The 25,104-nt window shown below is 46.8% G+C and overlaps 1 protein-coding gene across 5 annotated transcripts in view; it reads left to right on the top strand.

Moving 5' to 3' along the window:
- Clic6 (chloride intracellular channel 6) overlaps positions 1 to 25,104 on the top strand; it is a 54,594-nt gene that overhangs the window by 24,699 nt on the left and 4,791 nt on the right. For 4 of the 5 annotated variants that reach the window (XR_004514240.1, XM_010611301.2, XM_010611300.2 and 1 more), the window contains exons 2-5: positions 21,790 to 21,899; positions 22,445 to 22,570; positions 23,155 to 23,261; positions 23,797 to 23,978. Coding sequence is in view for 4 of the 5 variants with exons in the window: in XM_010611301.2 (XP_010609603.1) it covers positions 21,790 to 21,899; positions 22,445 to 22,570; positions 23,155 to 23,261; positions 23,797 to 23,978 (525 nt within the window). In the remaining variant the exon portion in view is untranslated. Of the gene's footprint in view, positions 1 to 17,461; positions 17,526 to 21,789; positions 21,900 to 22,444; positions 22,571 to 23,154; positions 23,262 to 23,796; positions 23,979 to 25,104 lie in introns of those variants that run through there. The other variant, XM_033755928.1, reaches the window with a different exon arrangement.

Genomic DNA, 25,104 nt, shown 5'->3' with positions numbered 1-25,104 from the left:
GTGCAGCTAGAACTAGAGCAAGGAGGTCATTTTCCAGGGTTTCAGCCACACAGGAGCCCTCAGGACAGTGGCCACACAGTATCTGAAACACTGGACACATTTCAGCTGTCACATGCTTTGAAGGCTGCACAGGACAAAGGTGTCATTGGTCTGGAAATCTGGGGACACCAGTTTCTCCTGAAATGAGGAAAATTAACACTTTTTGGCGTCTTTGGTGTCAGAGCTCTGGAGGCAACTTCAAAGAATGCTGGAAAGATGTAATCTGTCCCTTAGCTTTGTTCACTTTGTTTTAACTCCAGGTCGGATGCCTTCCATTCTGTTCCCATGAATAGACTGGGTGAAGCTTCGGGTTACACTCAGTGGCTTCTTAGTGTCACTTAACTCTTAAAAATTCAATGCTTAAGAAAGCTCAGAGGTATTAGCACATCAGATATGGAGGAAACATTCTTTGCTACCTGCCATTTTAACCAATGTGTTTTGATTCTTTGAATCAAAATAGCAGCAATAAAGTTTTCCCCACTTACTGAGTTTTGGCAAAGTAAGTGCTATAGACATGAAGCCCTGGCTGACTCTGAATATAAAATAGTGACTCTGAGATCTTTAGACAGTGCTATGTTTTCTTTAACTATGTCAAGTGAGTAGAGAGCCTGGTCTATGAGTATGTGATTTGAGCACTTGGGCACACCTTGGAATCGTATAGTACATTAAAAACAACAGCACATTGTTGAGCATATCTGTCATTGAGAACTGGGCTCTCATTTCCTCCCTCAGAATATGACCTGACCTTTGTGACTCTTGCTAATCAGTAGAATCATAGTGTGAGTGACATTAGGTGAATTTTTTTTCATGGAAGGCTGCATACTTCACTGACCATCCTGAGGTCAATGTGCACAAAGAGACCACCTGTAGGGGCTCTGTTCAGCAATCCTGGCTAAGCCCAGCCTGCCAGCCATGCCTAGAAGATGCTGGGTGACCCATGAAGCTATCTTGTCCTCCTCCCAGCCATCCACCAGTGGAGGACAACTGAGTGAACTTTATCCATGCTGATGGGACAGAAAGAGCACTCACTCAGCGGAGATTTGATGCCTTCCTCATTTGTAAAATTACGAGATATCACAGAGTGTTGTTTTAGGCGGCTGGATTGGTGGTAGCTCGTTACACGGCACTTGATGACTGGGACATGTAACTTTTGTGTCCTCTATGCGGGTGAAATTGGTGGGTATGAAGGCAGGGCCAAGGTGGGAGGCATGGAGTAGTTTAAGGAAGTTAGGGGGCCCAAGTGGAGGAAAGGAGGAAGGAGGGAGGGAGGCTCTGTTGCTGGTCTTTCCACTTGCTGCTACATTTTTCACTTTTGAGTCACGATAGAGATTGGAATACACTGTCATTCAAGAACATAAACCACTGGGGTGTACAACAACAGGCTGCATTATTAAGCAGGCTTTCCAGAACAAGATGTTCCTTTGTTGTAATAATTCCTCGTGAGAATTTTACAAGGAAATAAGCTTTTCATCTCCATGCAAAAGCTTCGGTTGGTATCAGGCCATATTATTAAATCAGGATTAAAAATAGCCCTGGCATTTTTCAAGCATAATTCATATGTGAGACAATGTGGCAAGTGCCATTTAATTGGTTCCTGTACTTTCCACCACTTGATTCCACCTGCTGTGAGCGGCGAGCACCCGCATTGCTAGGCCTTTTGCCGGAGTTTACAGCTGGGACCTGTGTGGTCCCGTAATTAAGCTCCGTGGGTTGACCACTTAATCCAGTTACTAATAAATTAACTGTTATAACAGTTGAAAGGAATAAATACTATACATACCTGGGAATATATGCAGGATTAGGAAGCTTTTATTTTCGGAAAAATTCAGACCCATGTTTCAGGGTTTTAAGGTCTATAACATATTCCTTAGGATTTAGGTGTGATAGTGAATGAAATTATTTCCGAGTTCTAGGACATGAACAGTGAGAGGCCTGTTTCCTGGTAGATCATAATCCTCTCTATAACCCGGAGCGAGCAAATCGTTAAGACATTTCCCCAACAGCACGAAATAGATGCAGCTGTCCACTTTCAGGGTACAGAAGCCCTAAAGCACTGGTTCAGTACATCAACGAAGCAAAGTCCTTGTAGCAAGTGCCGTTCACTGGGTGGCCTTTTATTCCACAGGAAATCGCTCAGTTATTCTTTTCTAAAATAGACCTCGCTTCACTTCCATTAGCCTTTTTCTCTACAAGCTTGAAGAAAGTGTGGTGCATAGTATTTGTGTCCTGGGATCAGCTAGCATAACGACAGTGAACAATATCAGCAGAGGTAAGGGTGTGGGGACCACCACAACCCTTTCCTTTTATCCCTCCTGAGTGCGGCAAGAGAGAAGACACATCTATCTAATACCTACCTCATCTGCAAGGAGCCTTATTTCTGCCCTTGGATGTTGTTGGTTGTTGCTGTTCTCACTGGTTGTTTTGTCTCTCCACGAAACAGTGGGCAAAGAAGTTCAGCGACAGAGTGACAAGGACCGGTGGGGTGGTTTCCAGTCCAGTTAGCTTAATAATTTAAGTGGGGTCTCAAATTGTGAGGGCTGCAATGTCAGGCTCTCCCCAAACAAAGAAGTCTTGCTGTATTCCATGTCCCTGATAAAGGCATCCTTGTCCCTTATGGAAATTGTGAACTTAGAAACTTAGACAACGTGGACTGGTGCTGTCTGTCCAGTTTCTGTCGGATTTACCTCTGTCACCCTCTTAAGATTTATATATGAGTTAGAATAGTTTGCACTTTTGATGGTTAACCCCAAATGACAACCCATCGATGAGTTCATAGCTGGTGGGATATTAAGAGGTGCCGCTCAGCTGGAGGCAGTAGGCCATTGGATTTGTGTCTCTGATCTTTTCTACAGCATCCTTTCCCTTGCTCTGCTTCCCAGCTGCCATGAGGTGAGCAGCTTTACTCCAACCTGTTCTTCTGGCATGACGTTTCCGGCTTTCCACAGGCCTCAGAGCAAAGGAGCCAGCTGCCCATGGACTGAAAACCATGAGCCAGAATAAAATTTCTTTTTCTGAGTTGCTCTTCTCAGGCATATGTTCACAGCAATACAAAGGTGACTAAAACTGTCCCTTTCCTTTATAGAATTATGAACTCCGTTACAAATTTAGTCAGTATGGACTGATGTTGTATTTGTGTTTGTTTTACCTCGTGTTTTTTTTCTCGCCCACTTAAGGTTTATTTATGCTTCAGAACATTTTGTGTTCCTTAGGACACCCACCTCCCAATGCTGTGGCTGATTGGGCATTTCTGTAAAAGTTATTCCTTTGGCCCTTGGCAGAGAAAACAATCCTCTGTGGTACCGTAGTTCCATGGGGAAACAAATCTTTATATAAATTCTATTGACATCATCTTACCCAGGATTTCAGGCTGCTTATTAAGAATCTCCTCATGAACAGTGTCAGTGGGTGATGTTTCAGGATAAGTTTCAAGTCTGTAGTTTAGATTTTCAGAGTTACAAGTCTATAGCATACCTTATTCTGGTGGATTTGGTGGATTAGCCATTCAAGACTTATTGAGTATTATTTACTAATACGATGCTAGTGGCATTTGAATAAAAATGCAAAAAATTAAAAACTCCCTGAAATAATGTGCCTTATTCACAAGGAATAATTTGTGAAGTGAGTTTAGACTCTTTGCTCCAACACCCAACACTGGAGGTGAGATTTCAGAATGTTCCCAACACGACAGGGACCCAACACTAGGTCTGGAACAGTGAAAAGTGGGTCAAACTCTGAAGCCCAACTCTTTTCAGGGTGGCTCTTTCCTCTTGCCCATTGTCACCATAACTCCCACCTCGACAACATGTTTTCATGTCTAGGACACAGCTTTCATGTTCCCAGTGCCCCAGAGTGCCAATGGGCAATGTGTTTTGAGGCTCATCAATGTTCGACTGACTCGTGTCTTTGTTCATTGATTCAGTGGGTCTTAAGCATTCCAAATCGCATGGAATTATTTTTGTGCAGTTTTGCATGTTAGGGTTTCTTATCACTTCACATAACTGCCTCCTTTGAAAACAGGAATCTACATGTTTTGCTCCTCCACTTGGGTGTAGGGATTTGTTTTGTTTTGCTTTGTTTTTTGAGACAAGAGTCTTACAGGCCTTGAATTCGCCATGTAACCCACACTGGCCTCAAACTCTTGGGGACCCTTCTGCCTCAGTCTCCCGAGAGCTGGCATTATAGGTATGTGTTGCCATGTCTGATGGTGATGGGGCTTCTAAGAAGCTGATCGCAGGCTGGGTCGGGGTTAGGATCCTGAAACAGCTGGTCCCTCTCTTCTCTTTGCCCAGGGGTGTGTGTAGGAGGGAGTCAGTCCCCTTGCCAAAGAAAGCATGTGGCATAGAAATGACTTTCTTCTAGCCTGGGTGTTCGCCTTGACTGGCCAACTGTGTTACTCCTTGTCTGGGGAGCAGCTGATCCCTTTGGGCCTTGGGCCAGGTGCCTTCCCCTTGCCCTGGTCCAGCCATGCCTGAATAGAAATGGGGAGGGTAAAGCTTTCAGATAATTCTGCAATGTCGGAAATATCCTAAACACTCTCCATGTAACTGCTAACATCTATAATGTAGAACTGTCCCTGTCAAAGAACTTTCAAGTTTAGCTAGTTAATGATCTCTCATCCAGAAGCCCTTGAATTTGTAGGATTCAGTGACTACAAACAAATGCAAAATGAAGTCTAATTCTTTATCACTGGAATCGTCAATTATACCCTCCAAGTACAGTTCTAATAAAATTCAGTGAGTTTCCTAAACTCCTCACCTTCAAAACATTTCGATTCTGATTTTCCTTTTTTTAAAAAGTGAACTCTTCATATTTTATACATAAAATGATATTTTGCATTCCTGGTTGATTCTTTGGTCTCCTCTCGCTGGGCAAAGTGACAGCATTTGCACTCAGTGACAGCATTCAAACTAAAATGACTTTTGCTTTGAGTCCAAAGCTTGTGACATCTGAGGCTTGGGTTTTAGTGAAACAGGCTCATCTTCACATGTCCATGGCCAGGAGGAAGGGAGCATGGGGGAGAAATCAGCAGGTTGATATGGTGTAGCGCTCGTAGACATGAAGCAATAGGGCACAGTCTACCAAGTGTGTGTGTGGTGTGTGTGTGTTCAAATAAAAAAGCCCACAGCACAGGACCACTGATCTGGCCTGTGCTCTCACAGTGCATTATCCAGTCGCCTGCCTCCTTTACAGTTTCTGGCTGTGCTGTTCATTTGTTTGCTGCTGTGGAAATTCTTCCATTAAGCAAAACAACTTTGAGAGAAACTAATTACCTGACTGACCAGAAATGGCTCTTGTTTTAGTTGCCATTTAAAAGGAAGCAGAAGTTTTCAATGAATGTGTGATCCCAAAAGATTTATTAAGAACTTCCAGTTGGGAAACCAGATCTACTTCATCTCCTTGGTTGCTGTTTTGCAGTATTGTGTTTCCATTTTAGGGTGTGTATTTGCTTTCATAGCTACGGTGACCAGCTGTAGCCATTCACATAGCTGCTTAAAACTACCTGAAATGTTTTGGGGAGAGATCTGACTAACACATCTTTACAATAAAAAGTTTATGAAGAAGACAAGAGTGTTTACCTGGCCTTGCCAGGTCATCAGACACCTGTGGGAAGGTGTCACTTGTAGGAAGGTGTAGAAAGGTCTCAAAACTGCACCCTTTTGGTTTGTGGATGGTGAAACAGACAAGACTGTCACCTCCTGGGAAGGTTAGAGGTCACCCAGATGCCCTCTTGTAGATTGAGCCTGGGAAGGCTACACTCCGCTCGACAGACTGTAGCTTTATTTCAGATAGCTCTCTGGGATACAGGCTTTTGTGGAAGGCTAGAAGGGGTACTTTTAGACATTTTTATTGCTTCAGACTTCAAAATCAAACAATACAGGGGATCACCTAAAAATTAACCACAAAGCCTGTGATTTCTGCCATCCTTTAATATTAAAAGGGAAGTGTTCTAAAATTTACACTGGTCCTAAATCCTGTCTCGTAATAATTCCCTATGAATCCTTAAGATATTTCTGATTTACTGCCTAGTTTCATCTGAACAAAAAGCCTATAGAGGTCCCAGCTTCCAGCTGCAGAGAGCATTAATATGTTGGTCACTGAAACCAACCAGAGTGTGTTTAAAGTCCCGCACTTTGTTAATAGATGGCTCCAGACCTTTGGCCTCCTTCACAGTTGTAAATGTTCTAAAGAAAAACGAAGAGAAAGCAGGCACTCACTTCCACTGCCAGGAAGAAACATGGTCCTAAAGAGGCTTGCAGAAGAACTAGGGAATTGAGAAAACTGGATTTTAATACCTTAGAGGAAATTAGGATTACTTTTTTTACCATCTACTTTGCACAGTATATGAGGTGACCCTCTTCTTTCAACCTCTGTGGTTCCTCCCAGTGTCCCCACCATCAGTTCTACAATGGGGGTAAAGAAATAATTTGTAGACCTTAAATTATTATTTTCCTAATGCAAGCTTAGTATGCACTGTCTAGCTGCCGACTTAAAATTAAGGTGCACTACAAAAAAAAAAAATTGAGACGCACTTTTTTTTTGCAGTCCTGGGACTCAATCAGTGACTCAATTCAGCCACTAACTACCTCCCCAGCCCTTTTTATTTTTACTTTTCAGACACTGAGGTCTCACTAAGTTGCTCTAGATGGCCTCAAACTGGCCATTCTCCTGCCTCGGCTTCCCGAGAGGCTAAGATTACAGGCATGCACCACCACATCTAGCCAGATGCATGTTTAAAGGCACAGCACTCAGGCACCAACTGTGTCTGGGCTCAGTGTTTGCAGTACCTAGGACCGAATTCCCTGAGGTCCAGGAGGCTTTCAGGGCTGGGGAGAACAACTCGTCTAGTTTTCCCCAGACTTTCCGTTTTGAAAACTGGAAATCCTATGTAGCAGAAAGCCTCCAGATCTCGGGTAAATCTGGATGGTTTAGTCCCCTGCAGGGACTAATAACTAGTGACATTTTCCTTCAGAATTTAATTACAGGTGGATGTGGTTAAGGGGGGACTAAATCTGAAAGTGCCTCCCATGACCACTAGGGGGCACTAACAGCCTCTTGAAGAGCTCCCACAGCTTGAGGATAGAAACTAGGTCTGGAAAGTTTAGTAAAGAACAGAGATTAAAAAAAAAAGGAACAAAGTGTCTCAGGTGGATTCCTCTTGACATACAGATCTTGCTCTGTTACAGGGACTTGCTCTGTTAGATTTTTGGCCGTGTGGACTCTGAAATGAGTGTTGCCAAATTAAAAACTTGGGAGAATCCTGTCTAGATCCCACTCCAGAGCTCCATCTGGGCTTTTCCTTCAGAGGCAGTGGCCCCAAAGGTAATGGGGAGGGAGGAGCAGGCCTCCCTGTGCTCCAGGTCAAAACACCTATTGGAGTTCATGAGTCCACGCAGGGGACCTGGTGTCTAGGCTTGGGGGAAGCGGGTTTAACACAAAGATCCTTACTGCTCCTCCTTGGTACCCATGGCCGTGGTGCGAGTCCCTGGCAATGAGTTAAAGGGCTTCGCGCAGGAAGTCTCAGAAATTGAGTACTGACCTCCTTCTTTCTGCCCCTGTGTGGCTGACTAACTGCTGAACCGTCTTGGAAGAGGGTTCCAGTTCCCATGTGGGAGTTGAACTTTGTGAGTCTTGTCTTGCTGCTGTGACCAACTTCAGCAGACTTGGAGGTTTAAGACAACTCAAATTCCTGTAATCCCAGCCCTGGGGCAGCTGAAGGAGGAAAACTGAAAGTTGGAGTTGCACCTGAGCAATTTAGTGAGACCCTGTCTCCAGATAAAAGCAAAGGGCTGGGGAATCCTCAGTACCACAGAAACCAAACTACACCAGCACAGTTCATTACGTTACAGTTCTGTGGGTCAGAAACACGACGTGCATATTGCTGCACTAGAACTAAGACACCTGCAGGGCTGGGTCCTCTCTGGAGGCTCCAGGCAGAGTTCACATCCTCACTGCCGCTGGTGCTGCCTGCTGTCCTTGCCTGGGCCCTTCCTCTGTCTTCACAGCTGATAACATTTCATCTCTCTGACCATTCTTCCTGTCTGAGTCACTTCCCTCATCGTCGCTGAGACCTAACATCTGACACCTGCCGCTTAAAGGAAGGGAGGCTCATTTTGGCTCCTGATTTAGAGATTCAGGCCATGGTCCCCAGCTGCAGGGTGGGAAAGCCACGATGGAAGGCTCTGGGCAGAGGAAAGCCGCTTGGGTCTTGGTAACCAGGAAGCCGCGGGAGGAGGGCAGAGCAGGGAGGTGACACACTCTTCCAGGTCCCTCCCTTGGTGACAGCCTCCTTTGGCCAGGCCCCTCTCAGCACCCCTGTGATACAGTCTCTTCTTCTGCACTCCACCTGTGAGCGCAGCAGGCCTCTGGAGGACGTTCTTCATCAAAACCGCAACACTTTCCTGCCCACAGCTCACTTTCAGGGATGCATGTGATTACTGGGCCCACTCGATCAATGCGCATAATCTTCCTGTCTCGACACCCAGAACTTTGATATGGTTTGCACCTTTTGGTGGGGGCAGAGCAGCATATCCAACAGGTGCCCAAATGAGGGTGTGGCGCTCTTTGTCTCTTGTACCAGCAAACAGTCTTAGAGTTTGTTCTCTCACACGTCACCGTTTTCTAAGGACGTGTGCACAGGGCAGACCTGTGTAGAAGGAGAGTTGGTGGCTATTTCCCTGGCTGCCCCGGCATTGCCTTTCAATGATACTTTCCGAGCAAGTCTGAAAAGCCTTTTTCCCATGCTAATAAGTGACCTTACTTGGTGCTCAGCGTTCTGTGGATGTTTTCAGTGCAAGCCACTCAGGGCCAGTGCAGGCACTGGTCTTACATGCCTTACAGAATTTCTAGACCCAAATGTTTTTAGCCAGTGACACGAATCATGCTGGGCGGGGCTGTAATGGCCTGGATTAGAGAAGATTCAACAAGTCTTCCTTAGAAGACGGTCGGCCCTGCCGACCCCTCTGGAAGCAGAGGTGGGACAGTCCTGCCGAGTGCACAGCTTTGCAGGACTCCCTAGTTCCCTCCAGGCGGATGCCAGCCCTGCCTAGTGCCAGGGTAGGGAGGTGTGTGTGTGTTGGGGGTCTTTCATCAGGCAGAAGGACTCGTTGCACTCAAGGACTGGCAGTGGGGAGTGCATCCTGCCAAAGCTCCCTAGACATGGAACAGGAGATGTTGCCATGACCTCCGAAGTCAGCACGGATGCTGTCCAACAGCTTCCTCCCACTGCCCCAGTACACAAGGTGTACGTGTTTCATAGCCTCAACCCAGGCCCATTTTCTGTTCCCTGCCATTTGTACTTCTCAACCTGCCTCCGGGACCTGTCCTCTCATCCTGATCATTAAGATTCCTGCAGGCCGTCTCCAGTCCTTGCTGCACAGCCATGGGAGAAACAAACTAGCACCTGCCGACCACTCTGGGGAAGCACCTGCTGGAGGGGAAGCAGGAGCTCTCTCTGCCCGCCCAGCAGGGGAAGAGGAGGGTGGCTCTAGCTGACTACGTGGGCTCAGATCCTGCTGTGCATCCCTGGGCAAGTTTCTCTACCTCTCCGTGCTTTGTCCTGTATCAGCGGAGACAATGGTAGCACCTACATCTGATAGGGTGGTCATTAGGATTAATTGGGTTAATAGAAGTAAAATGGTTGGCACGGTGAGCAGGACAGAGGAAATGCTGGATGTCACCGCCACCGCCACCACCACCATCATTATTCTTTTGCAGTGTAGACTGTTTTGGGTTCACATTCCCACAGAGCTGGAACCTGCAGCCTTCTTAAGGCCTCAGGGATATTATTTTGAGAAAATGCATCCAATTAAAAATCTTCTTTTTACCAGGAGAGGTGGGAGCTAAATGCCGAGGTAAAGGGGTATGAGTTGATACTGATCTTTCAACCCTAAATTCCCAGAGGAGGAGGCACACGATCAGGGCACCAGGGCACACAGCTCTCACCAGCTGCCAGTGGCTGGGGGATGCCTGGCAGGTCTCCCTGCTCGGCTTGGACAGAGCTTCAACTATGTCTTTTTAATCCCAGAAACTGTATGGAAGATCAAAGGGAGATTGGGGCGAGCAATTAGGAACTTAAAAACAAGGAGGCACTCGTTTCTGGCCCTTGAGGGGTGCCCTTTGGTCTGCAGTGTGTGGTGCCCTGCGATGGGTGGTGCTGGGAGGTTTGGGCCTCCCGAGCTCATTGCTGATTTCCCCTGCTTCTGGGCTGAGCTGAACCGCCGCGGGGCTGGGGGACACTGTCTGTTTGAGAGAGCTGACTCCATGTGGATTTGGGAAGGTTTGCCGGGCTTGACTCCCTGCATCTCCATGGACCTTTTTCCTGTCTGTCTTCTTCCCTGGAGCTGACAGGTCTTTGTCTGGGCATCACAGGCACCACCATCTGGTCTGCCCGACTGGACTGTGCTGAGGTCCTAGTGGGGGGGAATAGTGGTTTGCCTACAGTAAACGGACACAGGGCCGGGGGCTGTCAGGGGACACCGAAAGGAGGTCACCAACAGGACACTAGTGGGAACAGTGGGGGCTCAACCAGGCAGAACTGATGCTACTGTCCACAGGGACTCAGGAAAGGGAGACCAGAGAGTCCTGGAAAGGGACACGATGGGAGGACAAGGTACCTGCATGGTAGCAGAAGGATGGGGATTGTTTTACGAAGGTGAGAACGTTGTAGTTGGTCCGAAAAAGGACACCACTGAGGAGAGCAACTGGCTTGGTGGGCAGATATAGGATATAGGACAGTGAGAAGAGAAGGAACAGAGGGAAAAGGAGGGAGGGATGGCAGGAGGAAGGAGGGGAAGGGGAGAAGAAAGGGAGGAGAGGAGGAAGGACGCATCAAGGCTCCACATGTGTCATTGTTCGGTGCGTTTCAAAGGTAACATCTCACTTAATTCTCCCCTGCACTAAGGGGCAAGTGTCATGAGCCTTGTGTGGTAAGAGAGGTGGGAGAAGCACCGAAAGGCCGGATGACTTGCCCAAGCCACACACCGCCCAGGCCTGGATCAGAGCATCCTGTGCGGACTTAGATAACACTCCGGCAGAGCGAGCTAGGACAAATGGCATCCCATCAAGGTGGACCCTGCCCAGGCCCAGGAAAGCTCAGAGGGCCTACAGATCCCAGGAGGAGGGAGAGCTGTGTGAAACTTGTCCTGGGGAGGGCAGCTGCGGGCACGTGAGCTGGGAGAAGAGTGATTTCAAAGGGAGCCACGCTGTGCCCAGGAGCCCTGACCCTCGGGGAAAAGGGAAGAGTCTGGTTTCCTTCCTGAGCACCTGCGGCTGCCTCCAGTGTGGGAGAACGAGAGAGAAATGTGTGCAAGCTAATCCTGCTTGTGTCTCCGGGCCAGGCTGTTTAACATGTCCCTGGGCCTCACCTTCCTCATCTGTGAAATGGGAGGAATAGCGAGCCACATCTTGCAAGAGTTTGAGAGCATTAAATCTGATAACCCCATCAGTTATTTAGCACCATATTGAAACCAGAGGCAGTAGTCAGTGAGTGCTATTATCGGGTTTAAAATTCCATCTCTGAAGTTGATTATTTCTGAAGGCCATTTCCTTCCCAAACCTACTCATTCTAGGGGCTGGGGATTTAGCTCAGTGGCTTGAGTTCCATCCCCGGTACCAAAGAAAAAAGGCAAACCCTCACAATCTCATGTTTAACCATTGTCCTCACGGTGTCCTTTGGCTTCCTTCTCTCATGCCTTGGAAATCGCTCTCTCTAAGGGGGAGGAAGACCACAGATACCCACCTCCTGTCCCCCCTGGCTCCCTCAGTGCCACCTCCAGAAGCCAGAAAGGGCACCAGTCTTTTCCTTTTAGAGCAGATATTTGGGTACAGTTTCTCCCCTGGAGCTCACTGGCCCCACATGGACCAGGTGTACACAGTCCCACAACTGTTCTCTTCTCTCAGCCTTCACCTGGAGGTCGGTGTGACCCCCAGACACAAAGGCAAGGCCAGGGCCTTCTTGGCTGAAGGTCTACTTGGGAAAGGACTTTAGTTCTTAATCTTTACTTATAGTCAGGATAAGATGTTTACTTTTGGGGTGTGTGTGTTTCTTTAAGAACTATACCATTTGGCATGAAAATCACACTAATTGAAGCTCGTTAAAAAGTACCCTAAATCTGTAACTGTCTGTTTTGGCGTGCTTGTGTTTCGAAGGCTAATGATGCTGCTGATAATGACAGTAATAGCTACAGGCATTGGATGCCCAGCCTGTTCAAGTATTTTGGTGTCTTTTGCTCCCTTTTTAAAAACAGGAACACTAAGGCTTGCAGGGAGCAAACAAATCACTGGAGGTGCCATGATTGGTTGCTAGCGAAGCTCACTTTCATGACTCCTCCCAGGCTGATACCTGAGCCCACTTCCCTTGACCGTGTTGTCTCCGAGAAACTTGCCAGCACTTAAAGACTTCAACTTTGGTGTATGGGGGAGTAACAGGTTTTTTAATTTCTAGAATGACTCAAAGCAGAGTTATTCCAAATCAAGATGCCTCAGTTATTTAAAAATACTGCATGTTAAGTCATCCCCATTTAGACCAGGTGCCCGGGAATAGAAGGGTTTGGGGCCACTTTGCTTCTGACACTCAACCGGCCTGCTGTCTCTCTGCCTTGTTCTCCCACCTCCTACTTCCTTCCCTCCCTTTCACGTGAGTGCTACTGGGTGATCTCTTAGCAGCTAGAATCTGTGATTTTCAGAAAGGAAAAATGTTCATAGCGATGGATGCTGAAAAGAAAGAACAGGGGATGCTGTGAGGTACTTTCTGGGGATCACCAGGCTCCAGTCCCTTTGCAACAATTGCACAGAAGCCTGTGGTCATTTTGCTGGTTTTTCCTGTGTGCCTGCATTTGTCAGGGCTGGCGGGAGCAGCCCTAATAAAGGAAGGTGGCTCCCTGACCCAAAACATTCACCACAGCCTCCATGGATGAGTCCAGGGAAAGCACAAGTTCCCCTGCACTTTGGGAGACAAGGCTCTTGGGCCTGAAGGCTGAGACCTTTGTGGTTGGCCGTGAAATCTATGTTCAGCTGCCAGTTTTTGAAGTGTTTGAGGCTGCTGTGCTTTTGCCAAAGGCCACAGGGAGGAATTCAGAGTGGTAGGTGGGATGTGGAGGAAGGCAGTCATTTCCCTTCTGATTCCCTTTAGCTCTCTCTGGCTGTCCCGTGTTCAGCTATAATTGAAATGTCCTCTCCAAAATTCATGTTGCTATTTTTTTTCCCACCTGCTGAGGACTAAACCCAAGGTTTTTGCATTAAGTTACATCCCCTGTCCTTTTCAAATTTTTAAAATTTTGAGAAAAGGCTTCTCCAGGTCACTAAATTACCCAGCTGTGGCGTGAACTTGCAATCCTCCTGCCTCAGTTTCCCAGACTGCAGGGATTATAGGTGTGCACCACCATATTTGGCTTCACTGGGGCCTTTAAGAGGTGCTTAAAACATAAGGGCTCCACCCTTAAGAAACTGAGTTATCATGGGTTTGATGACTTGGTCATGAAGACACGTGCTTCACCTCCCACCCTACCCTGTTTGCGTGATGCCCTCCGCCATGCTAGGATGCAGAAAGAAGCCTCTCACCAGTAGCTGGCACCTTGATACTGGACTCTCCAGCCTCCATACTGTGAGGTGGACCTTCCTTCTCTTTGTAAATCACCCAGTCTGGTATTTTATTACAACAGCAGAAAATGGATGGAGACAGCTGCTGACAGAGACCCCTACCTGGTTCTTTGGGCCCAGGTTCCTCTCTGAAGAGAGCTGACTGAGGCCTCCCACAGCAAACTGCTGCCTGACCTTTCTCTTAGCTTTTCTCCTTAGCTGTTGTTTTTATTCAGTCTAAACTCCCTCCAGAACATTGGAATCAGCAGCCCATCATTCCTCACTGATTTCCTCCTCTTCCCTACGAAGGAGCCAGAACAGCCATATCCCCAGAGTCCCCTGCCAGATTCCAAGTCTTTCTCCCTGTTCCTTCAGGGACCAGAAGGCTTCCCTGTGCCCAGAGTACATATTCTGCTGCCTGAGTGACAGACTTCCAGTCAGGAGAAAAAGAACAGTGAGAATAATACTGACTTATTACCCCTTTCTTTATCTTCCCTCTGTCCCTCAAATTGTTCTCATTATATTTGGGAAGAACAAAGTGCTTACTTTACACAATGTGCTTGCCATTTAAGACCACATGGAATTTTCTAGAAAGAAGGTTCAGCCAAGAAGTTAGAAAATGAAGATGGCAGCCAAAAAGGTAGAAATCAAGATTTCCCCCTCTGAGGGGTATGACAGTGTGGGTGGTCGAGGAGATGCCAAGAATATCCTGAGGGGTCATCACTCCATCAAGTCCATTTGGTTCTTTGAAGGCAGTAGTGGGCCGGGAGCTGTTTTTGTGAAAAGTGGCCGCGTGGGTAGTGTTCTGTACCTATAAATCCAGACCAAAGGAGAGGTCATTTGCCTGAAGCAAAAATACAGGAAATTAAAAAAAAAAAATCTATTCCACGTATTCTGAATGGAGTAAGTGTGGAAGGTGGGTGGAGGAGAGGTTCTGATTTAAATAGGGCCTGTGTCAAAGATGAGCTGCTGACCTCACACCCTCGTGTGTACCTTGCTGTGCATACTTTGGGGGGCTCTATGTCAGGCAGTGGGTACAGGCCAGGACCCAGCCCAATGACTGCTGTCCTTCAGAGTGGTGCAGGCAGCAGGCCTCTCACGCTCTTCTTCTGAGAATTGCCACAGTCGATGCTCCAAAGAGTCAGATTTGAAAGGCAGTCCTACACTTTTTAGGTTATCCAAGTACCTGGACATGTACGACATTCTGATCTCTCAAACTGCTTAATTGGTTTTTGTCAGAAACGCATACAGACCAAAACTTCCCCTGAAGGCTGAGAACCCTGCTGAGAAATTTAAGTGCAGAGTGCAATTAGCTGGAGAGAATTATCAGCATTGGGAAATAGGACTTCGCAGGCCAGAGCATCCCAATTATGGCGACAGTGTCAGTTGCCCACCCGTAATATCTACGCATTACCCCGTCGTCCTGTCTTTTGATGGATATGGCCAAGACCGTCCCTTGCCATCATTGCTCAATAATGGGCTATGGAGGTGGCGTATCTTCGCCTTTATTTTTGCTGGCACATCCTAGCACTGAAGCACATTAAAGTAATAAAATTAGGCAGCAAGGCGTCCTCGTCACTCCCACTGTGTTCCCGTAACCCCCTCATTTACGACAGACTGAGACAGAAAAAAATTTTGAGAGTAATTTAAGATGAAGCAACACTGGCTATGTAAAGCCTGCTTTATTGGCAGTGGGGGCAGCAGGCTAATTCCTCCAAAATGTTCCAGTTCACTCCTTAACAATTCGGCGTTAAGGCCATGTGGGGGAAAATGGGCCACTGTCGCTCTCCTCACTTCTGACTTCCAAGCTGTACTTTCAGTGGCCGTGCACCCCACTGTCCCGGCCCCTGGCCAGATGTTTCACTTGGTTACGGAGCCTCAAAGAAGCCTGTTAAGTTTAAGTCTTGACAGAGTCCGAAGACAAAGGCGGTTTTTATTTCTGAAGCAATTTATTACCCCTTTCTCCTTTCTTTCTCCCAAAGAAGTAGCTGCCAAGATTCAGGAAATGGTGAGCAGGACAATTTCAAGGGAAAGCGCTGATCCGAGTTTGAGGGTTTTAATGAGGTGGAGGGAGGCAGAGGGAGCTGTGCGATCGAATCGTTCTCCAGATGCTGTGGTGGCAAGCACGGCCGCAGAGCCTAGTCCAGACACAGGGCTCTTTGTCAAGGTGAGCTTTATCGAGACTCTGTGCCACAGAGCAGGACGCACGGAGCTTGGTGGGGCGGTAGGAGCACTCAGCATGAGTTATGACTGGATTCGGAAGGTTCGGGAGACGAGGGGGCCAGGGGAGGAGGGCAGCTGCCCCAGTCTGCAGGACCTGCTTTAGACTTCACTGTGCTTAGTGCAGCTATTATGAAAATAAGAGGCTTCCGAGCTGCGGGGCAAGTTCGGACTGGTCAGACTATGTGGCGGCGGTGTGTCCCTGTGCTTTTGTCTCCCCCTTCCTACTCTGCTTGGCTGACTGTGCCCCAACCTGCACTGGTGAAGAAGGGCCATGGCTGATGAGGAAGCCCAAGCTTGGAGCTGCTGGCAGCTCTGTGCCAAGCCCTGGTTCTAAGACAGAAAGTGAGGAGATGGCACGGCCTGCCAAAGGGCCATGCGGTGTGGGGCACTGGGCAGCGGTGGTCAGGTGGGCAAGGCGGAGAACGTTTCAGGGTCCATCTGTGGCAGAGCTGTTATGATAACTTGGATGCCTGTGTCATAACTGGTCCCCTCCTCACCCCTGGAGCTCCAGGCGACTCCCCAGCTCCACCTGGGGGAATTTTCAGACCCTCCTCACTAATAGGCAGACAAATGCTGGCTCCAGGGAGGAGAGGGGTAGAGGGGGTATGAATCCCAGGTGTGGGACTTAGGAGACTCCAAATACACTGGTCTAGGTCTATTGGCGCCTTTTTATGTGATCTAAGTCCAGCCACATCTCTGTGTTTATAGAGCTATTTATTAACGAGCCTTCTAGTCAATAGATTGCCCCACTGGGAGTTCACCTAGCTCTGTCTCACAAGAGGTGCAGCAGCCTCACCTTCTGCCTGAGGTTCCTCTAAGATCCCCCTTCTCAGAGTGTGGCCCCTGGTTGCCGGCACTGCGTTGCATGGGCAAGCTTGCAAAGCATTCAGATTCCTGGACCCTATGCAAGATCCCCTGAATCTGACCTTATTTTTAAAAATTAATACTTTCACTATCTTTCCTTTTGAATAGAGAAAAAGCTTATATATTCAACCTGTTCAAACCTTAAGATGTCTGTGAACTATCCCTGTATACCACCACCCAGATCTGATATATAACATTTCCACAATCCAGAAGTTTCCCCAGTCTTTCCTGGACATTTCCCATCTTCCCCAGTATCTTAGTCATTTTCTTGTCACTGGGACACAGTACACAACACCCACAGCTTAAAGGATGAGAGATTTGTTTTGGCTCATATTTCAGTCCATGGTCAGCCAGCTCCAAAGAAGAAACAGCATAGTAGCGGGGTGTAGTGGATGAAAAGCTGCTCCTGTTACATAGCCAGGAAACAGAGACAGGAAAGTGGGGAGATGAGAAAGGAGATTTGCATGCCCAGTGACCCACCTGCTAACAGCAAGTCGGCCATGGTGCCTTGACAATTCATTCACCTTCCAAAAGCTCCACCTATGAGCACAGGAAGCGTTGGACATCTAGATATAAACCATAATATCTAGCCCTTTGGCTGATAAAGCCTTGTGGATATCTCTTTATGCAAAATATGCAATTTAGTCCAGCTCTAAGAGTTACCAAAGTCCAAATAGTTATAGCATTACTGCAAAGTCCAAGTCCAAAGTCTCCTGTGAGACTCAAAGCAGATTCTTATGTGTGAGCCTTGAAACTGAAGAGGAAAAACACTAAGCCCTATTGCTCTGTGTCCAGCACCTGAGGCAAAGATGTGAACTCCAAAGGTAGCACCACCCCAACAGCATTGCCGGTTGCAGCTGTCGTGACATCTCTCTTGGGCTGGCTTTGCTCACCGCCTGTTGCTTTCCTCAGATGTTCCATTGCGTTGGCTTCTCTGCCTTCCTGGACTATCCACTGCACTTTGGCTCTACTTGAATAGCTTCATGAACTGCCTTCTCAGGGCACATTTCCTGGCTTCCCAGGCCTGCTTCTGAAATCTGAGCAGAAGCCTCCATGACTCCATCACTCTTGCTTTCTGTATACCTGTAATATTAGCAACATACAGATGACACCAGGGTTTGCTGCCAGCCCAAGGGTAGCCAGACCCCCTTGGATCATGGTTCCAGAGGCTGAGTGCCTAGCTAAGCACTGTGAAACAAATCCCAGGGAATCAGTTTCCTAGCTGGGCTTTCTTGTTGTATAACATTTGATTGTTTGTGGTACCGGGGATCGAACTCAGGACCTTGTGCATGCAAGGCACGTGGCAGCACCACTGAGCTGAATCTCCAGCTAGCTGGCCTTTCTTGAGCAGTGTGCCATGAGGCTTTCTTCTCAAAGCAGTCTTTCATTTTAGCGCCCTTGAACTTGTGAAAGGTGAGGTTTTAATTATTTCTCACATGATCTCCACATATCTTTTCAATTCTGACAAGAAGTACTTGGCTTCTTTTTAATGCTAATCTCAGCTTCCAAGATCTTCTCTATCAAAACATTATAGGAGTGTCTTTTCTGTGGAAACTGAAAACTTTTAAAATCACTCAGTTGTGCCATTTGCTCTTTATTCTCGATGTAGAGCTGGTTAAAAAAAAAAAAAAACAATAGTACACATGCAACAGCTTGAATGTTGGGCTGCTTTGAAATTTTCTCTGCCACATTAGTCACTGCTCTTAATCTCAGTATCCTGAAAAGACTCAGGACATGAAAATATAATCAAACATTCTTCAAGAAAACACACTTAGCCCAAAATCCAACTGCCAATACAGTCTTTGTTTCCAAATGAAACCTCCTGACCTCAACCTTTACCATGTGCTTTTTTATCAGCATTCTGATCTTCTGATCTCTTACCAGAATCTTCCATCAAGCCCAGTTCACAGAATTTTAGGTCTTCTCTAGCTCGCATCTACAAACCTTTCGAAACTCTCCCAGAGAACTAGTTCCAAAGGGTTTTCTGAGCCATATGATCAGGTAGCATTACAGTAATGACTCCACTTCTCTGGTACCAAGATGTGTCTTAGTCACTTTCTCATTGCTGGGACACAATACTTGACATCCAGAACTTAAGAGGACAGGTTTATTTTGGTTCATGTTTCAGTTCATAGCTGGCTGACTCCAGAGAAGAAACAGCATGGCCGAGGATTTGGTGGAGGAAAAGCTGCTTCCTTCATGTGGCCCAGAAGCAGAGAGAGAGCAAAGAGAGACGGGAAGGGAGATATGCCCTTCTGGGTAATCCCTGAAGTGACCTGCCTCTTCTGACCAGACCCCACCTCTTAACAGCACGTCAGCTATGGTGTCTGCATAATTCATTGATCTCTCAAAAGCCCCACCTGTGAGCATACAAGGCTTTGGGGGGACATCTAGATATAAACCATTACACCAGAGCTGCTGCTCTTTTGGCTTTCCTAACCATAGAGGAGCGTCCCTTAGTTTACATTCCACTTACATGGAGTTATACAGGACTTTGAGCCTGGTTCCTGTCTCTTAAGATTATATATGTGCAGTTCATCCACATCATTTGCTAATAGCAAAAGCTAATTCTTTTTCATTGTGTTGTAGTAGCCTATTGCCTGCATGTGCCCTGACTGTTTGATTCATTCTATGGTAATGGCATCTAGGTTGCCTTCAGGTTTGGGCTATTATACTAAAGCTGCTAAGGATAGTTGCATGAGTGTCACGTGGTGCCCACAGGCACTCATTTCTGTTGGGAGTGGAATTGCTGTGTCGCAGAGTAAATAAATGTATGCTTAGCTTTTTAGACAGCCACTAAACAGTTTCTCAAGTAGCTGTACTGATTTGCACTCTCTTCAGCAATAAATAGGAATGCCAGTTGCTCTGCAATCTTGCCTGTACTTGGTACTGTCAGACTGTAATTGTAGCCATTCTGGTGAGAGCATTGTGGCATTTTCTTGTGGCTTCAATGTGCAATGCTCTGCTGCCTAGTTATATTAAGAACTTTTTCATGTGCTTGTTGGTGGTTTGGGTTTCTTCTTTGGTGAAGAGGGTGATTGAGTCCTTTAAAACTTAGGTTGTCTCTTAATTTTCTCCTTCATTTTAAGGAGCAGCCATGAATGGTATTTTGTCCTCTAATTTATTAATAACCTGCCAAGGTGACTTAAGAACACCGACATTGGAAATCCCCTCCAGTGTACCCTTCATGTTGTCCAGTTATCTTCAGCCATCTTTTGTGTTCCCTTCACTTTCAAATAAGTGGTTTCCTTTCTGCCTCATACCCTTCTCTTATTCTGTATTATAGCAGTGCTTTCTTCCCAACTTTCTTTTGATTGCATGTGGCAGAAATAGACCCTGTGGGTGATACCCCACTGACTCAGTCATCTTCCATTAGGTCTCTAAGTATGTCTTAAAGTTCTGGGGAGCCCCCCAACACTACCATCCTGGGGACCTAGCTTCCAGCGCAAGAACCCCTGGGATGTGGAAGCCACATCTCCACCATAGCAGGTGGTGAGGATGCATCCGAGCCACCTCCTTGCCTTCGGGGCCGTGTGTTAGTAGGCACATAGCCTTGTCAGAGGTCTGCAGGTCGGGGAGAGATGAGGAGTAAGGGTGTTGGAACTTCCTGGGTTGACTTTAGCCCATCACTCCTGGTACTGGGAATTGTAAAGCCCTGTGAACATCTCCCCTGTCATGTCCAACACGTGCTTTTCAACTCTGCTGGGAATGGAGGACACTTGTCCAGTACGTTTCTGTGCCTGTGCTTTGGGTGTGAGTGGATAGGACCCACTGTGGGACAGCAGGAAGGAACTGTTTTACTTCACGGCTGCCCAGGACCTTGGCTTGCCTGATACACATCGAGTGAAGAAGAATCGTCTTGGGCTGCATATAAAAATATTCAATATAGACACTATGTATAGATAGCAACTTCCTTTATTTTTTATATTTTAACTTATTAACTTATTTTACTAAATACTGTAACAAGCATAAGAAAGCCTACACGGCTACTTGTTAAACGCCACACATACGTACAGTTGGTTGAAATACTCTTATAAGGAATCATCATGTTTTCCTTGCCAAGTTGCACAAGCTCTCAGAAAGTCTGATACACATGGGTTTTGCGTTTCCATTGGACTGGCTGTGCGTGGCAGGCACGGGAGGTGGAGTTAGCAGTACCTGAGCTTCCCTTACACAGTGCTCAGTTGTGGCCTTCGTAGTCTGAGCTTGAGAACTGCACAATCAAGGCACAAAAAATATCACTAAAAATCGCATAATAATGTTGGAACTGGATGTGGTGACGCTGGACTATGCCCCCAGCCCTCAGGAGGATTGTGGTCCTGTGAGGCTGCATTGCTAGATGTCAGGGCTGTGTGCCAGCCTGTCTAGGTACAGGTGTTCCCTGTCCTGTCTTTACACCATCCCCTGAATCAGAAGAGGGGAGAAACAAGTCTGCGGAGTCCAAGGATGTGAGAGCTCCTGTGAGCTAAAACCCTGTACATCAGAATGGTAGAGACTGCTAGAGATGGCATCTCTGTCGCAGGGTCAGCTGGTCTGCTTTAAAACAATTCTAGGATCAAGAGCTAGAGGGAGGGAAAGAGGATGTCTTTTTTTTTGCCTTTCATAATGAAGGGTGCTCTCTCTTGTCACTCCCTCTGAACTGCTACTCAGAGGGTCCACAGGACAGGACGTGGTGACCTGGCAGGTAAAGAAGGAAAAAGAAAGGCACCATGTGGTTTGTGCATGTGTGCGTGTGTGTGTGTGTGGGTGTGTGTGTGTGGGGGGGTGTTTCCCCTCTCCTCTCCCCCACACACCTCCAAGCTGGCATGTATTCTGAATTAAATGGCCCCAGAGGCTATTTACAGTACCCTTACCATTCATAGAGATTTATAATGATTTTATGTGTGCACGAAAGCTGCTGAGAATATTTGCATGAGTGTCATACGGTGCCGACAAGTGCTCATTTCTGTTGGGAGTGGAATTGCTGTGTCATAGAGTAAATAAATGTATGCTTAGCTTTTTAGATGGCCAGTAAACTATAATATAAATGTATCTGACATTTATAATTGTGGGACTGGCTCAGATGCGACTCTCTTTTTCTGTTTGTAGGCTGGTTATGATGGAGAGAGTATTGGAAACTGCCCGTTTTCTCAGCGTCTTTTTATGATTCTCTGGCTAAAGGGTGTTATATTTAATGTCACAACCGTGGATCTGAAAAGGTAAGACAGGGCTTTTGCAGGATTGAAACAACTGGACCAAGGTCCCTAGATAGACGCACACATGCATGTACACACATGCACGCACACGTACAAACCCCTAGGGCCTGTGGACAGTATCATGGGCGTATCTAGTGGTCAGGAGCCTGAAGTGAAGCCCCAGTGTGTGCCAAGCAACAAAGTCACAGGAGCAGATGTACTGTTGTCAGAAGGAGGAGGAGTTGTTGGCTATAAGGAACCTGGTATCCCAGTTACAGGTCAGTTATGAACCTTTCAAAAACCCATCTGAACACTGTATCTGGCTGATAACGCTCGGAGAGTTAACATTTTCATGTCTATGCACAAAAGGGGCCATAAAAAACATGAATCCAACACATGACTTGTTGATGTACATCTTTACTTTGATCGCAAGGAAGCCATTTTGCAAACCGTAGTCTATTTGAAATTCTCGAGGGTTGTGTCTGTATGGGGGAGAGCACTGCTAAACCTTGGGATCGAGTCTAAATCCTTGAGACTGTCCACAAACACTGCTGTCCACTCCTACCCAGGAAACCTCTGGACCTGCAAAACCTGGCTCCTGGGACAAACCCTCCTTTTATGACTTTTGATGGTCAAGTCAAGACGGATGTAAATAAGATTGAGGAGTTCTTAGAGGAGAAGTTAGCACCCCCAAGGTAGGTTTTCTAACTCCAGTGTGCACAACTTGGTAGGTACCTCCCATGAGCACATCATTCTGAAGCACTTCGCTGTGTACTTGGTTTCCTAGAGCCTCAGTGCTTCCTGCCTTAGTTGTCCCCCGTGGTGTGACACAGGAGGCCAGGGCCGGCTTGGTAGCCTTGTGTGAAGGTGGCCTGGCCTTCCCTGCCATGCACCTGTGGTCTTCAGATAGGGTACGATGGCAGCAGCAGGGAGGAGGTGCTGATGGCCCTGTTGAAAGGCCAGGGTACATGCCAGGGTGAAGCCTCATGGGGCGTGGGAGGAGGGAGGACCCTTCGAAACCATCCCCTGCACTACAACAGGGAAGGAATTCTGGCCTGGTGACTGGGGATCCCAGGCCTCGTCAACCATAAAGCAAAATGTCTCAGTCCACTGTAGTTCTCCCAAAACACATTGACTCCTAGCCTTGCAGAATAAAGAATAGGAAAATAATAAAGAGGGGGGTTTCATTTTTATATTCACCCAGAGAAAGTTTTCCCCATGGTATTTTCCTAACTCAAACACTGCCTATCTGTGATCCTCCAACTTTGAATTTTTCAAGGTACCCTAAGCTGGGGACCCAACACCCTGAATCTAACTCTGCAGGAAATGACGTGTTTGCCAAATTCTCAGCATTTATTAAAAATACCAAGAAGGATGCAAATGAAAGTGAGTATCTCCCGCTTCCCTGTTTTTTGTTTCCACGAGGACATCTATGTGGCTGCTTATAAAGATCCCAGGAATCCTGAGGGAGTAGAGATAAAAGCCTAGAAACAAAGGAAAAAAATACCTTCAACTTGAGTCTACACATGATTTCAAGACAATGAGCCCTTCTAGAAGTTGGAAATCCAGAAAACAGCACTTGGGGAAAAATAACCACCACCCAGGTATTGCCAGATGTACATCGAGAGTTTTCAAAGATGCGCCTACCCCATGCTGATCTCAATTTAAGTTTCCATAAATAGTTTTTGAAAAACACAGAAGAGTTCTAGAAATTGCAGTGTCGTGTAGACCGCAGACTAATGCTCCAGGAAGTGAGCCCTTATTCAGATCTTCGGCATCCACAGTCTTTGTTCCCTACACGTGTGGCAGGGGTGGCCACAACTCGGGATGGAAGGATGTGGAGATCCTTCCCTCACTGCTAGAGAAAAGTGGCACGGAGTGGCATGGCCTATCTTGGTGACTTCTTGCCTTTTTGTGCTAGTTTATGAAAAGAACCTGTTACGGGCCCTGAAGAAGCTGGATAACTACTTAAACAGCCCTCTGCCTGATGAAATAGATGCCAACAGCACGGAGGATGTCGCTGTTTCGGGCAGGAAGTTCCTGGACGGGGATGAGCTCACGCTGGCTGACTGTAACCTCTTACCCAAGCTGCACATTATTAAGGTTTGTCTTTCTTCCCGACACCTGTGCTGAATGCATGAATGAGGCTTTGTTCTATTTTGTTTTGACTTGTGTTTGAGCCAGACATTTAAACAATCTGAAATGTAGACTCTTGAATTAAAAACTGGCTCATTTCTGGGTGAGGCAGCTAAGCCCCCAAGTTTCAGATACATCGCTTGATGGCTCCAGAGGTTCTCATGAAATACCTGTGGATCCGACCCTGCCCCGTGTCCTTGCTACTCTTTCTCTCAGCCTGACCTCCAAAGCCTTGAGAAAAGTGACACTAAAGCAACTTGAGGAAATTCATGGGTTTCCTTGGTATGGAACACGAGGCTTGGAGATGATGCGTGGGTTTTGAGTGTATTAAAAATGGGATTCGGTCCACTGTTGAGCACTGCAGGGATGGCATCCTGGGCAGATGGCCTGGCACTGTCTCTCAGCAGCGCTCAGACTCTTTATCAGTTATGGATGTCAATTGTCATTGCCTTTGTTGCTCTTGCTGTGTCCTTGGTAGCCTCAGATGCCACAGGAAGAAGGCTGTGCCTTGTTCTGGTGCATCTTGATGATTAAAAAACCCAACCAAGTTCTGAGCTACATCCTTGGTGTCAGAGCAGGTGTGACAGGAGAGATACAGAGAAATACAAATCAAGGACCAGGTGCTCTAATGAACATTTAATTGGCCTTTGAAAGGTTACGCACCAGTGTCTGCATGCTCTCGTTCAGTGTGGCACAGTTCTTGGGAACCACGATATAGAACCACTGTAGATATTCCTCAACCAAAGAATGGATAAAGAAAATGTGCTACATGTACACAACGATTATTATTTAGCCATAATGAAGGACAAAATTATTTCATTTACAGGAAAATGGATAGACCTGGAGATCATCGTGTTAGGCACAATAAGCCAAATTCAGAAAGACAAGGATCGTGTAGTCTCCCTTATGTGTGGAATCTGAAAAAGATGGCAGGAAAGTAGAAAGGAGATAATTTTTAGAAAATGAGAAGGGAATAGGGAAAAGGGGGAGGCAGTCTAAAGGAGGGTAAGGGGGGAGGATGTGATCAAAATATATTGTGCAAATTGAAATTTAATATTTTATAAAATTAATAGCCACTAACATATATATATAT

Source organism: Fukomys damarensis, unplaced genomic scaffold (assembly GCF_012274545.1).
Source record: "Fukomys damarensis isolate Sample0158 unplaced genomic scaffold, DMR_v1.0_HiC HiC_scaffold_24, whole genome shotgun sequence".
NCBI lineage: Eukaryota > Metazoa > Chordata > Mammalia > Rodentia > Bathyergidae > Fukomys > Fukomys damarensis.
The sequence above is the reverse complement of the archived record's forward strand: the minus strand, read 5'-3'. Positions and strand labels throughout refer to the sequence as shown.